This window comes from Hipposideros armiger, unplaced genomic scaffold (genome assembly GCF_001890085.2).
Source record: "Hipposideros armiger isolate ML-2016 unplaced genomic scaffold, ASM189008v1 scaffold_437, whole genome shotgun sequence".
Taxonomy (NCBI): domain Eukaryota; kingdom Metazoa; phylum Chordata; class Mammalia; order Chiroptera; family Hipposideridae; genus Hipposideros; species Hipposideros armiger.
The window spans coordinates 1,792,995-1,808,842 of record NW_017731787.1 but is presented as its reverse complement, the minus strand read 5'-3'; the positions used below and the strand labels follow the sequence as shown (position 1 = coordinate 1,808,842).

Sequence of the window (15,848 nt, the reverse complement as noted above, 5' to 3'; positions counted from 1 at the left end):
ACTTACATTGGCAATTCTAATACCAGGAAGATAATTCAATATGACCTCAATATTTGTTCATTCACTGAATGATTTAACAAACATATATTGTTAGTAAATCTATCAATGGCTATATGGTGTAATATGCTAAATCCTTGTTTGGAATTGAGAAGGTAAAGATGAATCAGATACATCTGCTCTTGAAAAGCTCTACTTGTTTATCTGCTTCCCAGTCTACTGGGAACATAAACAAGTAGATAATTATAGTACAATGAAATAAGTGCTATGACTGTATAGGAGATAATCAGGGCATAGAGGAGGGGCACCGAATGCTTTTGGGGGTGGAGAAGACTCAGGAAAGGCTACTCAATGTAGATGGATACCTGAGTTGATTCTTGAAGAAGTAGTAATAGTCAGATGAATGATTGCATGAATGAATGTTGATGAGCTAGGGTGAGATGGGACCAATAGCAGCCCCAGGGATCCAGAGAGAAGGAGCTGGACATGTATGAGCATGCAAATGGAGATTGTAGCTCTTGGGATTGGGGAGTGGGGAGAGGGACAAATAGAGTTTGAGGATATTCCTGACTGCTACTTATCTTTCCTATGAAGTAGGGATTGAGTTCATTTTAGAGAGCAAGAGGATAGCCATGTGAGAGCATTAAAATATAAGAAACTGTCGATCAATGACTTTGTGTGTGTTGTTTCAAGACCTTAACTAATGACTTTCATAAAGTTCATATATTTTTAATAGCCAAATATGTTTAAAATAACCCTTTGTGAAATATGGGTGTCGTGCATATTGCATAAACCTGTTAACTGCTCCTGCTTAGTCCACAAATGCAAGGGTTGTCTTTTATTCTCAGAACGTATGTAAAACAGTTAAGACAGAACATTCTACTTTTCAGGTTCTTGTTATAATGTTATTCGGGTTCCTCCAGAGAAGGTAGACCTTGGGGATACAATCCATGGCGCCCAGGTGATATGTTCTATTCCTTCTGCAGAGAGTATGAAGCCTTTTCATAGCTTTGGTGAATGCAGAGATGAGGCAAATTGCAATGGGGCCTGCCTTAATGTCACTGGAGCAGAGGGACTAGCTTTGGCAAGTCCTATGTTAATACAGTTTATCAGAATGTGGTGATAATGAGACCAAGGTGTCATTTTAATACCGGTTAAGTTTATTCTAGTTAGTCATATACTGTTGTTGTTTTTTTTTTTTTTTAAAGATTTTATTGGGGAATTGGGGAAGGGGACAGCCAAGTTGTTTTCCTTCAGTCTTAGTTGTGGAGGGCGCAGCTAGGTCAGCTCCAAGTCCAGTCATCATCTGGCCGTGTGGTGGCAGCTCAGGGCAGCTCAGCTCAAGGTGCCAGGTTCAGTCTTAGTTGTGGGTAGCATAGCCCACAATCCCATGCAGGAGTCGAACCGTCAACCTTGTTGTTAAGAGCGCATGCTGTAACCACTGAGCCATTTGGCCGCCTGTCAGCAGCTCAGGGCAGCTTAGCTCAAGGTGCTATGTTCAATCTTAGATGTGGGTGAGCGTAGCCCACCATCTCATGTGGGAGTTGAACCAGCAACTTCGTTAGGAGCACATGCTCTCACCAGCTGAGCCATACTGCCACCTATTGGCAGCTCAGCGGCAGCTTAGATCGGGCACAGCTCACTGGCCCATGTGGGAATTGAACCGGTGATCCTGTTGCTCAGAGCTCGTGCTGTTAACCAACTGAGCCACTCAGCTGGCCCAGTCATATACTACTTACTCTAGCCAACTTACTGCTTGAAAATATATAATTATTTTAGTACAAGCAATTACTAAAAAATCGACACCACCAATAGTGAACCATAATGTAAACTATGGACTTTGGGTGATATGATGTGTCAATGGAGGTTCATCAGTTGTAAGAGATGTATCACTCTGGTGTAGGATATTGACAATGCAGTGACTATGTATAAATGAGGACAGGGGGTATATTTCTGTAGTTTCCCCTCAACTTTACTGTGAACCTAAAACTACTCTAAAAAGTCTTAATTAAAAAAGCCATTTGACCATAAAAAATTAATTGACAGGATTAAAAAATTTAGGTAACTTTAAATACCACAAATAATACTCACATATGAAAAGATATTGATTATATTTTTTGGGAGAAATTCATATTCTACACAGATTGCTTTAGCTTTTTCTTAGAATATTTATCTTCTGCGTTCTAAACTTCTATATCCATTTGCTCCTGGATTTTTACTCCCAGTATAAATAGCAAAAGGATTAAGGGATAAAGGTCCAGATCATAAATCACACTTTAATATTATGCTTCTTTACTTTGTTCTTAAATCAAAACAATTTTAAAGAACGAAAGAAGGATAAAAAGCAAGTTGAGGGCATTCAACCTAAGCTGTTTTAAGCAGTTCCCTTTTTTATGTAGGAAAAGGAAATATATAGCAAAGCTGGGAAACAGTGAAGAATTATTTTGGGCTGGACTTTGTTTAGTTCAGCAGTAATATGTGCAAGCATTCAGACAAGACCTCATAACTGTTACATTTCAGACAACTCTGGTTTACCAAATAACATTGCATTGTTTGCTCGAACCTTTTAGGAATGACAAAGAACTACATGATCATCATAGAAAAGCCTCTGAAGATGAATCTATGGAAAATCATCACTTCTAAAATTCAGGGAAAGTCCTTTTCAGATGGAATAAGCTGGGAGCCCCAGTATAATTCACGGTTTTAGGTGGTAGATAAGCACACTGGACAGGTGGAGTATTTTGAGTATATTTATCATGAAAATGATTGGAAACAAAGGTTGATTTTTACCTTCACTGGGCCTTAGTTACATGACTCTTAATTAAGGATATTACCTTCTTCGATAGGTAGGGCTAGCTACTTATTAATTAATACAGTGGATTTTGCATATTATAAAATTGTAGGAAATGGATTTATCCTTTTAATTATCTGATGCAATTAAAATGGCATCTAGAAACCCTCTTAGCATGGGTTTTTCCATATCATAATATTTGCAAAAAAGGATGTTGTTCATGCAGAGGTCTTCTGTAATGATTGCAATGATTCTTTCATTAGTTGCTTCTACAACTTCTTGATATGTAAATATGATAATCCTAACGTACAAAGCACATTGGTTAAATGTCTTTCTATACTCTTGATTGATAGCACTATTTGTCTATTTTTTTTACCTTTTTAAAGAGATTTACTGTACTCTAATTTGAGTACAAAAAAATTGCATTTGAATAATTAGTGCATTTCTCAAAGAATTCGTCACTTAAATTTATCATAAGTTACTTAATAACAGTATTTTCTATTGAACCCTGTAAGTAGAGTCCAGGAATTATTTATCCTTCAAAACATTGGACCATATTTCATGAGGAGTTTTAACTTAGTTGTAACAGTTGATTGACCTATATCAGGGGTCGGCAAACTGTGGCTTGCGAGCCACATGAGGCTCTTTGGGTACATTCCATCTCAAAAGTTTGCCAACCCCTGGAAGAGCCAATCCTGCCCCTCACAACAATTTAAAAATTATTCGAGAGCCATAAATATATTTTTACATAATCACCATTATGTGAATAATATCCTTTAACATTTTTATAAATAAAACTATGATAGTTTTATTTTCATTTTTAATTTTACTTCAGAGCCATATGTAGGTACCCAAAGAGCCGCATGTGGCTTGCGAACTGCAGTTTGCTGACCCCTGGCGGCTCTTCTGTCTTAAAAGTTTGCCGACCCCTGGCTATATCAAATCATCCTAGTATGTTGATTAATATATGAGATGACTTAAGCAAGCAAAGCGTAAATCAAAGCATATTAGCTTCTTCATTCTAAATTCTACTTTTTTGCACCTACCAGGACTGTCACATAATGGGGGGAAATCTTAATTTGAGCTTGGTGGATCTGTTCCCTAAAGGAAACAAAAGAAAATAAAATGTCTCTTTTTCATTGTTTGTCTTTCCCCCTGCAGCTTCTTCCAGGGATGTACTACACAGTAAACCTTTTGTTACTTTTCATCAAATCAATGCCTTTGAGGACCAGGGCTGTGTTATAATTGATTTGTGCTGTCAAGATAATGGAAGAAGCCCAGAAGTTTACCAACTACAGAATCTTAGGAAAGCTGGGGAAGGGCTTGATCAGGTAAACATCTCTGATTTGTCAGGAATTGTCAAAATAATTTTGAACGAGCCAAGTTCTGTCTTTGGCTTTGGATTTAGCTGTTTCTCATGCCTCTTTGACAAATAAAAAGGGAAAATGGTTTTAAAGTAATGAAGGCACAGTTTTGTCATTTATTTAATATTAAAAAAATAATTCGAAGCACTTAATACCTAATAAATAAAAAGCATGTAAAAAAAAGCCAAGAGGTGTTTTGAAGCACTTGTGATTAGTTGCTTATCACACTTGAGCACTAAACATACTAAAATTTACTGGAAGGGAAAGCAAAATGGACTATAACCATAATTCTCTGATAACGAAAGTGTATCAATTCATCTAGTTGAAATGTTTCATTTTTTTCTGATATTGAATCCAAGGTAAAATTTTTCCTTGGATTATGTAATGTAAATTGTTTTTAGCTGTAGTTTTATTTTTAAACCGTTTTAAAAATTGCTTTTAAAGTTTACTTATACTTACTAAGCTTATTTATGTTATTATAGCCATATGATTGGTCTTGACATCTGCAGTATAAGTCCTCTATTCATTTTTAAGATTGCCTGGGTTTTTCTTGACCTTTTGCATTTCCATAAATTGTAGAATCATCTTATCAATTTTTGCAAAGAATAAAAAACCTTGATTGGGATCATGTTGCAACTATGGATCAATTTGAGGATAATTGATATCTTTACAATTGTGAGAAATACTGGGTCCTCCAGTCCATGAACATGGACTATCTCTCCATTTATCTGAGTCTTTTAAAATTTCTCTCAGTAATGTTTATACTTTTCAGGGTAAGGATATTACATATCTTTTCTTAAATGTAGGCATTTAGTGTGTTTTGAAACTCTTGTAAAAGTATCTTTTAAAATTTTATTTTCTGTTTTTGCTGGTATATAAAAATATAATTGATTTTGTATACTGACTTCATATTTAGAGATCATGCTAAATTCACTTAACAGTTTAAATATTTGATCCACAGATTATTTTGGACTTTTTAAATGCATACAATCATGTTACCTGAAGATAATGATAGATTTTTTTCTTTTTTCCCAATATTTATGCCTTTTATTTATCTTTTTTGCATTAATTGTACTAGCTGGAACCTCAAGTTGAAAAGAAGTGATGATAGCAGTTTATTAAACGTTTTCCCTATCCTATTTGTAAAATGTTTGATAATTCACTATTAATTATGAAATGCTACAGGTATTTTTGTAGATACCTTTTTCAGATTTTTATTCATTAAATTTATTGAGGTAACATTGGTTAATAATATTATATAGACTTCAAGTGTACGTCTTTATAATATATCATCTATATATTCACCACCCAGAGTCAGTTCCCCTTCTATCACCATATATTTGACCCCCTTTTCCCTTTTCTACCCACTCTTACCCTCTGGTAACCACTAAATTGTTGTCTGTGTCTATGAATTTTTGTTTCTTTCTTTCTTTGTCTTGGGATTATCATGCTAAGTCAGACAGAAAAAGTCAAGGACCATATGACTTCACTCATATGTGGGATATAAAACTGAAAGCAACAAAGAAACAAGACAAAACGATTATCTTTATGGTGCCTTTTGATAAACAGAAATTGTCCAATATATCAATCTCTTCCTTTATGAATAAAACATTGTGTATCTTGTTTTAGACATCTTCCCATGCTAAAGTCATGAAAATATTCTATATTATCTTCTAGAAGAATTTTTAATTTGAAAAATTAAGTATCCATATATATGTGTCATTGTTTCTGGACTGTATATTCTGTTCCGGTGGCCACTTATGTACACTTGTGCCGTACCACATTGTTCTAATTACTATTACTGTATAAAAAAACTTGATGTTTAATAGATCAAGTCCTCCTAATTTTACTTCCATAGTGAGCATCATGACCATTCTGGCCCTTTACATTTTTGTATAAATTTTAGAGTCAGCTTGTCAGTTTACACACACACACACACACACACACACACACACACCAAAAACAAAAATCTTGTCTGATTTTAATGCATTTGCTCTGAATCTGTATATCAGTTTGAGAGAGAATTAACATCTTTACACAATGTTAAGCCTTCTAGTACATGAACACAATATATCCTTTTATCCATTTATTTGGGACTTTTAAAATTTCAGTGTCATACAGTTTTCTGTGTATCTTTTGTTAAATTTATTCCTAGGTATTTGGTTTTTTAACAGCATTTAAAGTACTTACTTTTGCTTTCAATTATGTTACTACTGTTAGAAAGCAATACAAGTGATTTTTGTTTATTGATCTTATATTCAGTATTGCTGTAATTACACTTATATATTCTAATAATTAATAGATTCTTTCAGATTTTTGTACATCTATAATCATATCATATACAAGTAATGACAGTTTCTTTTCTTCCTTTCCAAAGTAATTGTTGGTTTTCTTTTTCTTGCCTTGTTTCACTGGACTTCCTGTACAATATTGAATGTAAGTGGTAATAGCTGGCATCCTTATTTGGTTCCCAGTCTGACAGGAAAAAGTTTCATCATTTTACCATTAAGTATGCTGTTTGCTATCGATTAAAAAAATGAGTAGGCTATGTTTTCTAGAGAAGTTTTAGGTTTAAAGGAAAATCAAGCAGAAAGTATAGAGTTCTCATATAATCCTTCCCACTTATCTCCCCAGTTTCCCCTATTATTAATACCTTGTGTAGTGTGGTACATTTGTTACAACTGATTAATCAGTATTGATACATATTTATTAACTAAATTCTATAGTTTACATTAAGGTTCACTCTTTGTATTGTACAGTTCTGTGGATCTTGACAAATGCATAATGTCATTTATCCACCATTATAGTATCATACAGAATAATTTCACTGCTCTAAAAATACCGTATTTCACCTATTGTTATCTCTCCAGTTCCCTTAACCCCAGAAACTACTAATATTTTTACTGTCTCTATAGTTTTTCCTTTTTCAGAATGTCATATATTTGGAATCATGTAATACATAGCCTTTTCAGACTGGCTTCTTTCACTTAGCAGTATGCATTTAAGGTTTCTCCATGTCTTTTAGTATCTTGGCAGCTAATTTCTTTTCATCACTAAATAATGTTCTGTTTTGTGGCTCTATGACACTTTGTTTATCCATTCACCTATGGAAAGATATCTTGGTTGCTTTCAATTTTTGGCAATTATGTATAACACTACTATAAACATTTCTGTGCAGGTCTCAGCTGTGTCTGTCTATTCTGCTGCTAAATGTAGCCACTAAGTTCTTAAACTCATTTCATTTTTCAGTTCTAACATTTTGGTTTGGTTTTCTTTTATAATTTCTAGTTCTCTGCTACAGTTCCCGATTTGAGAGAATTTCCTTCAACATATTCAGAATAGTTTAAGTCTGATAACTCTGCTACTGGATCTCCTGTGGCTTTGTTTCTATCATTTGTCATTTATCTTGTTTTGTTTTGTTTTGTTTTTAGCTGAGCCATTCTGCCACTTGTTGGCAGCTCAGCGGCAACTCAGCTCGGGCGGGGCATCGAACCGCTGTTGCTCAGAGCTCGCACTCTTGCGTGAGCTCTTAACCAACTGAGCCACTCAGCCGGCCCTCTTATTATTTTTTAAATCATGCTCTTTAGCGCTTTTAACCATGTGCTGGTTAAAAATATATAAATATATAACCATATTTTTATTATATATAGCATATTGTGTTTGAAAAATTGTAGAGATATTTTGAGACCCAGGATGATGTTATTTTCCTTTAGGGAATAATTTCATTTGCTTCTGGCAGATGGCTAGAGTACACTATCAATTCCAGATATTTTTCATCTGGTTATAGGGATTAACATAATTCAAAGCAGGATACAGTCCCTGCAATTGCTGGACTATTTCTTATTTATTCTTACTCTTAAGGTGCAGACCTAAGGGGTCTTGACCTAAAGAACCAGAGGTTTATCAGGGTTTTGCCTTATTGGCAGACCTTGAATTCTAACTTTTGTCTCTCTAGCTTCTCAAAACCATAAAAATCTTTTCTCATTAGGGTCAAGTAGCGCTGGAGTTGGGGTAACTATATCCTTACAATATCCTCGTGTCCCTATTTTTATTTTATTTTATTATTAGTTTCAGGTGTACAAAACAATGCAATAGTTATCCTTTTCACCCCTCACAAAGTGACAACCCCCTTCCCCTCATCCACTGCTCTCCCACCCCCGATATCATGCTTATCTATTACAATTCCACTGATTCCATTCCCACACTCTACTCCACATCCCATGACTACATGTATATAAAATTATAGTTGACATATAATATTAATCAATATCAGTTTCAGATGTACAGTGCGGTGGTCAGGCCTCTACACCGACTATGAAGTTGTCTCCCTAACAAGACATGAGTCCATCTGGCCCCCTAAAAAATATTTACAACATTATTGATTGTATTCCCCAGACTGTCTTTTCTATCCCTGAGGCCATATTGTAGTTACCAGTTTATATTGTCTTTTCCCTTCCCCTTTTTCTTCATCCCCACCCCCTTCCAACTAGCAATCATCATTTTTTCCTCTGTGTCTCTTAGACTATTTCTGTTTCTTGCGTCCCTATTTTCAATTCTCTTATGGTATTTACCTAGAAGTAGAATTGCTGGGTCATATGGTAATTCTATGTTTAACTTTTTGAGGAACTGTCAAACTGCTTTCCACAGCAGCTGCACTATTTTACATTCCCACCAGCAATGCACAAGTGTTCCGATTTCTTCACATTCTCACCAACACTATTATTTGCTGTTTTTTTTAAAAAAAAAACCTTTTATAGTAGCCATCCTAATGAGTGTGAGGTGTTTTAGTATGCATTTCGCTAATGACTAATGATGTTGGGATCTTTTCATGTGCCTTTGAACAGCTGTTTTAAACATTTGTCCAGCTTTTCTAGCTGTTCTCAATGGGACAGTTGATCCACATTACCTAGTCTACCGTTAATGGAAGTCTCTTGGTTCAGCTATGGTTTTGCAGAAGAAAAAAAAAATGTTTAAATAAATTTAAGAGTAATTTTTTAAGAGCTAAGTCTTTATGCAGCTTAAAAATAGCATTACATTTTTACTCAGTATAAACATTTCTATATGAGATGGACAGAATATTGACTAGGTATATGGAAGGAAATGGCCGTTTGCTCTACATCTGATAATATTTTAAGAGAGGAACATGTGCCTAAAGCATTCTTTTTTTTTTTTTTTAAGATTTTACTGGGGAGTTGGGGGAGGGGAACAGCGTTGGGGGATCGAGGAAGGGGAACAGACAAGTTGCTGTCCTTTTGTTCTTCAGTGTAGTTGTGGAGGATGTCACTTCACTGGCCCACGTTGGTATTGTGATCATTGTGCTCTTCCCAGCTGAGGCAGATTGGTCACCGGCCACCGGATGGTTGCTCACGACAGCTCACGCTAGCTGCTGGCCACTCATGCTGGCTGCTGGCTACTCATGGCAGCTCACGGCAGCCCACTGCAGACTCACTGCAGCTTACACCATCACTGGTGACTCATGGCAGCCCAGCTCCAGGTCGAGCTGTTGTTCACCATCTTAGCTGTGGAGGGTGCATCGTCACAGGCCCTAATGTGGGATCTGAACCAGGGCCCTGCTGCTCAGAGCTGGCATCCCAAGCCAGCTCTTAACCAACGCACCACTCGGCCGGCCCTAAAGCATTCTTATTGTCAGAAGAAATACACTTGTTTTTATTAGGCTATCCTGCTTAAACATCATCTCTGCAGAGAGGCTGTGTTGGGGTCCCCAAGTCCACCCGTTGATGATTCACTGGGAGGACCCACAGGTCCCAGAAAAATCAGCAAATGGAAGTGGTACAGGGGATGAAGTCTGGAAGAAACCAGGTGCATGTTTCCAAGAGTCCTCTCCGAGTAGAGCCACACAGGACACACCTAATTCCTCCAGCAACTCACTGTGACAACATGTGTGAAATGTCTGCCAGGAAAGCTCACCCAAGTTGGTTGTCCAAGGTTTTTGCAGAAGCTCCACTCATAGACATATCGGCCCCACATAAGTCACCTCAGTCACTAAAACTCCAGATCCCATTGTGAAAGCAGGTGTTCGTTACAAGTCACATTATTAGCATATACAATCTGGACAGACTAGTAGTGTGACGCAAGAATTTGTAGTGATTGCTTCATTCTCACTTATTTTTTTCAGTGTAGGTCAGTGAGGGGGCTAATACCCAGTAAGAGTTTGGGAGAGGGCTTGGTAACTGAGGTTTTATGTCATTTTAATACTGTACCTCTTTCCATCATGTATATGAATGCATAAAAGATTATTGGCATGCGAAAATACTCTTATCAGACAGAACAGTCCAAGGAAGAGCTCAGTTCCCAGATGCCAGACAAGGGCCCGTCATGAAAATAGGTCTTTCATGAGAATGTCCAGGGTTTGAGCATCCTAGGCCAGCTAAGTTAACCCTTTTCCACACAGAGGTCTGTCCTGACCAAACCGGAAGATGGAAGCATCCTTTGTTACTATCTAGGCCCTCTCTCTGCAGTATGTGTTTTAATGACACTTATCACTATCAGACCTTGGGCTATATAATCATTTGTTCATTTGACACAAATGAAATAACATTTTATTTATTATTTATTATCATTCTTTCTCCACTACAGTATAAGTTCCATGAGGCCAGAGGTTTTGTTTTTTTCACTGTTGTAGTCCCAGTGTTAAAACTGTGTTTGGCCTATAGTAGGTACTCAATAGATATTTGTAAATAAATGAATGAATGAAAATTATCATTTATGCAATGACATAGGAATGCCAATATTGTTGAATGGATTTAATTTATTGGGACATGCTATTATTCTATGAATGATAATTTTCTCATCTGTTTATTTCCCTCTCCTGAACAGGTCTATAATTCAGCAGCTAGATCTTATCCTCGAAGGTTTGTTTTGTCCTTACATGTCAATTTGAATGCCCCTGAAGGAGAGAACCTCAGCCCATTGTCCTATTCTTCAGCCAGTGCTATGAAACAGGCTGATGGAAAGGTATGCTATGAACGGACATTAGACTAAGATTTTGAACTTTATTCATCGGTTCTTCTCCACAGTGCTGGTGCAGAACAAGTTTCATAACATTCAGCTGAGGTCACGACACACTGCTTGCACAAGAACCGCAGAATTCTGGGTGGGAATCAGCACTGTTTACCTCTATCCCCTTTGAGTTTTGAAACAGATATATGCAATTTCTAATGGTTGTGAAACGTCTAAATATTTGAGATTGGTACTGACCATCCCTACCTTTTAGATAATTTGTGCTTACTATACCCATGTCATTATGCAGCATACCAATGTCTTAGCTTTAGTAGAATAGAAAGCCCATTTCTACCTCCTATGCCATTTGACAGCTTAGTCACAAAACCAAATACTCTTTTATGCATTCATATACATGATGGAAAGAGGAACAATATAAAAATGACATAGAACCTCAGTTTTCAAGCCCTCTCACAAACTCTTATAGGGTATTAGCCCCCACGTGGATCTACATTGAAGAAAATAAGTGAGAATTAAGCAATCACTACAAATCTTTTTGGGACCTCTTTTAGATTTGATACTCTTATGAAACTCTACATCCTGAGAACTTAGAGGAGGAAGGAGGTATTGAATTTCCCCAGATCAACTATGGCCAATTCAGTGGCAAAAAGTGTCATTTTTTCCCGATGGCTGTGGCTTGCGGCATTTGGTGGGGGATTCTGTGGTCAAGGTTGACGTGGTGAACCAGACGCTGAAGGTAATGAAAATCTCTTCCCATTTTTTAGCCCTTAAAAGACCTGTTCTGCCGTTTGAATTAGTTTCTGTTTTGCTTAAGGTAGCTTTGAGATTCTTGAATATTTAAGCAGCTCAGCCATTTATTTTTATTAAGTTTGAGGACCATGGAATCACCTAGGTTAGGGGTATGTTTCCCTCTAAGGAATCTAAATGAACCACAAGCCCAGAAAAATAATTCTATTCTTAATGTTATTTTGAGAGAAATCATGGGGTTAAGGTTGTTAGGACACCTATATTTCAGGTTGATGGGAGATTATAATTTCACAAATTGTGTTTTATGATGATGGAATCTGCAGCTGCAAAAGCTCCCTCTGTCTCTCCTATGTTTAACTCAGTAAGCCTGATTCTTTTACTACTGGAATATGATATTGACAGCCAAATTCATGCTGAGAGGGATAAAAGCTATAGAAAGCTTCCAGCTCATAACTAAGTTTCTATCACAAACTCTTTTGGGGACTTACAGGTGTGGAGAGAAGATGGCTTTTATCCCTCAGAGCCTGTTTTTGTTGGTTCTGAATGAAGAAGATGGCGGGGTTATTCTTTCTGTGGTGATCACCTCCAACCAGGTAAATGTATCTCCCTGTCCATAGTCAGAAAAGTAGCATTGAGCCTTTTGAGGGTTATATTTAGTGGTGCTGTCAATAGTTTATCTTGATTCCATTGCTGTACTTTTTTTCTTTTTTTCCTCTCCTTACTACTTATGCATCTTTTTTGTCATAACCCATACTTTATTCTTGTTTTAAATTTCTATTTATAGAACTATAATACTAATTTATATTTGCATAGAAATATATTTACAAACTACTCTCATACATATTATCTTATTTATTCATCAAAACAACTTGGTGGGATACCATTTATACATGTGAAATTTGTAACTTAAGAAAGTTGAAAGAGACTTGCATTGGATCTCATAGTGGTGAAGCCAGTATTTGAATTCCAAACTTCTGACTTCTAGTCTAATATTCACCACCATATGTGCTGCCAATTTCAACTGAGTGACCCAAAAATCTAATATGGTCATTAAGCTGTGACCTAGTGTCTCAATAATGTTAATATGTAACTCCTCATCTAGGGCAATTTTATGGCAAATAGGTTCACTGGGACTACCAGTTTTGATCAATTATTAGGGTGTAGGATTCTGAGCCTTTTTACAGGTTTGGTGAGAAATGTGCTGTGATCATCAATTTGTAATGTCTGCCATGGGCTTAGGAGGACTTAGTTCTCACACTATGTACTTGCCACTCCTATAATAATACCAGGACAAATCTCAGTCTGCCTTGCAATGCTACCTTTTGAGCAGCTCCAGAGTAACACAAAATGGAGGCATTTCAAATTTGGAAGAAAGAATTTTGATGTCTCAGGAGATTGAAGAGGAACTAGTAAAAAGATCCTAAACTCAAAGAGATCCTATGAAGCTGATTGATATAAACAACTTTTTTTTTCTCTAGTCATGAACTTCTTCAGGCATTATCTCCTTTTCAGTCCAATTCAACAATTCAGCAAACATTTAGTGAATGTATAGGCAAGGCACTGTGCTAGGTGTTGGGCATCGATAGGAAAATGAATAACACATGGTCTCTCCCTTAATCATTTTATAGCCCAGTGGAGGAGACAGCCAGATTTGTGATAGCAAAAAAATTTTTTTTTCCAGTATTGCTTTCCCTTTTCTAGAATAAAAGCAATTTTCTCCTAGTCTTAGATGCCAAGAACTTTGAAGAACTGGGCTGAGCAGAGGTGCCTGTGCAAATGCCTTATGGATTCCATGGCACCTTCATAAACGTCTGATGGAAGAACCACAAGGTCTGGGAACTAGGCTTAAAATGAATGTGTTCTGTACAGAAGAAAATGAAAAAGGGCACCATCCAAACCATAGGCATCTGGTTTTTAAATTTCTATTAAAAACAGAATTCATGAGATAATGATGGTTTCACATTTTTTAAGTGCTCTTCCTTGAAAACGTTAAGTGCTGATACAACCTTTTGAAGAGAGTTTTAAATTTATATTTACTGTATACATCTTCCTCTAGGTAATAAGCATACATGAAAGAAAAACTAGAACTGGGTCATTACCACCACCAGATAGGTGGGTAACAGAGATCCTCACACTTGGGAGAAGAAATACAAATAATCATAGATAGTAGAATATGAATATAGATCTGAAAAGCACCATTTTTTTGCATCACAGCCTGCCTGGGACTACTGGTCCTCAGGTAGTCCAGAGGACAGGCAGCCAGCTTCCTCTAAACTGGCTGTTTCTCTGCTGTCCGCAGCAGATGACACTGCAGGTGAACTGCCCACTACTACCTCCCACCCTGCCCCCAGCTCAGCCTTGGGAGGGTGTTGTTTTCAGGGACACTGCTAAAATCAGGCATTTCTTCTCATCTCCAGGTGTACAGTTCTTCAGGGATTGAGAAGTCGGTAGTTCTTCATTTAGTTGGGCAACAGGTGGCACTAGAGACCATTAAATCTCCACATTTCAAAACCCCACCAGCTTTTATCCATAGCCTAAATCAGCCTAGATCTGTCACTTAAACCACATTCTTGTCAACACCCTCAAAATCTCTTGTTCCCTTTTCCTTCATTTATGCTCCTTCCCTCCACTGAACTCTAACCCTGAGCCAGTGAAACCTTCCATGCGCCCTCTGCATGTTGAATATTGCTGGAGAAGTCCCCAAACATGTCTTTTGGGGTAACTGTGAACTCGTGATTAGATCACTGCTCAGTCCTGGGCCAACATAGTTTCTTCTCAATTTTCCTTAAGAGTTATTATGAACTTCACAAACCCTGTCCTCTTTAGAGAAGTGTTCCATATATACAGATGCCACCTGTGGGGGTTTACAGTGTGACAATAAAGTAAAAGTTCTAAGTTTTGTGTTTGGTTTGGTGAGATACAGAACAACAGCAGCACGTACAGAATGGCAAGAAGATGCCTAAACAGAATATAGCAGATGTGGGAGCTTAGAGGCCGAGGTAACCATAAAAACATAAATCCCGATATTTCACGGAAGTCCCAAAAAGGCATGGTACTCCCCCAGAAAGGACATGGGGGTTTGATCTAAATCTTACCTGAATCTGAAGGGTGAGGGAGACTCTAGCTGACATCTGAGAAGTACACAGGTTCATGTCTTTCCTCTGTTTATAAACCTTTCCTCCATCCTAATTTATAGAGAGTGAAGTGCAAACATATAAAGATTAGTGTAACCATAAGATTTTGACACAAGGATGCCTGAATTCTGCCTTGGCCCTGCCGTCTATAAGGTTCTTGAAGGAGAAGACAAAAAGGGATCAATGCTATTTTCTTATATAGATGCATATGCCTGGTAATCCAATGCAGAAAGTTTTGGTAAAATTGAGTGAGCATATGAATAAGGCTCAAAGCCTAGGCAGGGCCTCTTCCTCTCTCTAAGCCCAGTTCATCACTGGCCAGTGTCCAGAGACTCAAGGACAGGGGTATGTGGTCCACTAGTAAGGGAAAAAGAGATTAGTGCCCACCCTAGTGTGCAGGAGACCAGCTCCCACAAGTCCAGGGGAACCCCTTTGGTGGAGACGGCGTTGCGAGGAAAAAAGAAAGACACTCGGAGACACAGAAGCGCTTTTTCTAGAAGAGAAGTGTCTCATTTTATTGTTACAGCATGTCCCTTTTTATACTGGACAGTTGACCATTACATCATTGAGCTATTTTTTCAGAGACAAACTTTTACCCATTTGTGTTCTACATAGTTTCATTATTTTTTCTTCCCAAGGTCTATTCTAAGGGATGGCGGTTAAAATTTTTGCTAGTAAGCCGTTCCCCCCCCCACCCCCCCTCTCCGGGTCGGGGAGTGGAGTTTGAGGGAGTGGGGAAACAAATGTTCCCAAAGCGAGATAAAGTATAGCAAGTAGAAACTGCTAACAGGCTGGCAATTCACTCTGTAACTTTCAAGGTTGTTTGTGACGTAG

At 37.4% G+C, this 15,848-nt stretch overlaps 1 protein-coding gene across 1 annotated transcript; it reads left to right on the top strand.

The window, feature by feature from the left end:
* Window positions 1-866: 866 nt before the first annotated feature.
* Window positions 867-15,848, top strand: BCO2 (beta-carotene oxygenase 2; the record flags this gene model as incomplete). The annotated part of the gene is given in 10 exon segments (XM_019665232.1): window positions 867-1,010; window positions 2,568-2,728; window positions 3,950-3,970; window positions 3,973-4,119; window positions 10,990-11,127; window positions 11,685-11,795; window positions 11,798-11,869; window positions 12,371-12,417; window positions 12,419-12,473; window positions 13,582-15,848. Coding segments are annotated over 10 exon segments (1,010 nt in total), but the record flags the coding sequence as incomplete, so codon positions are not given.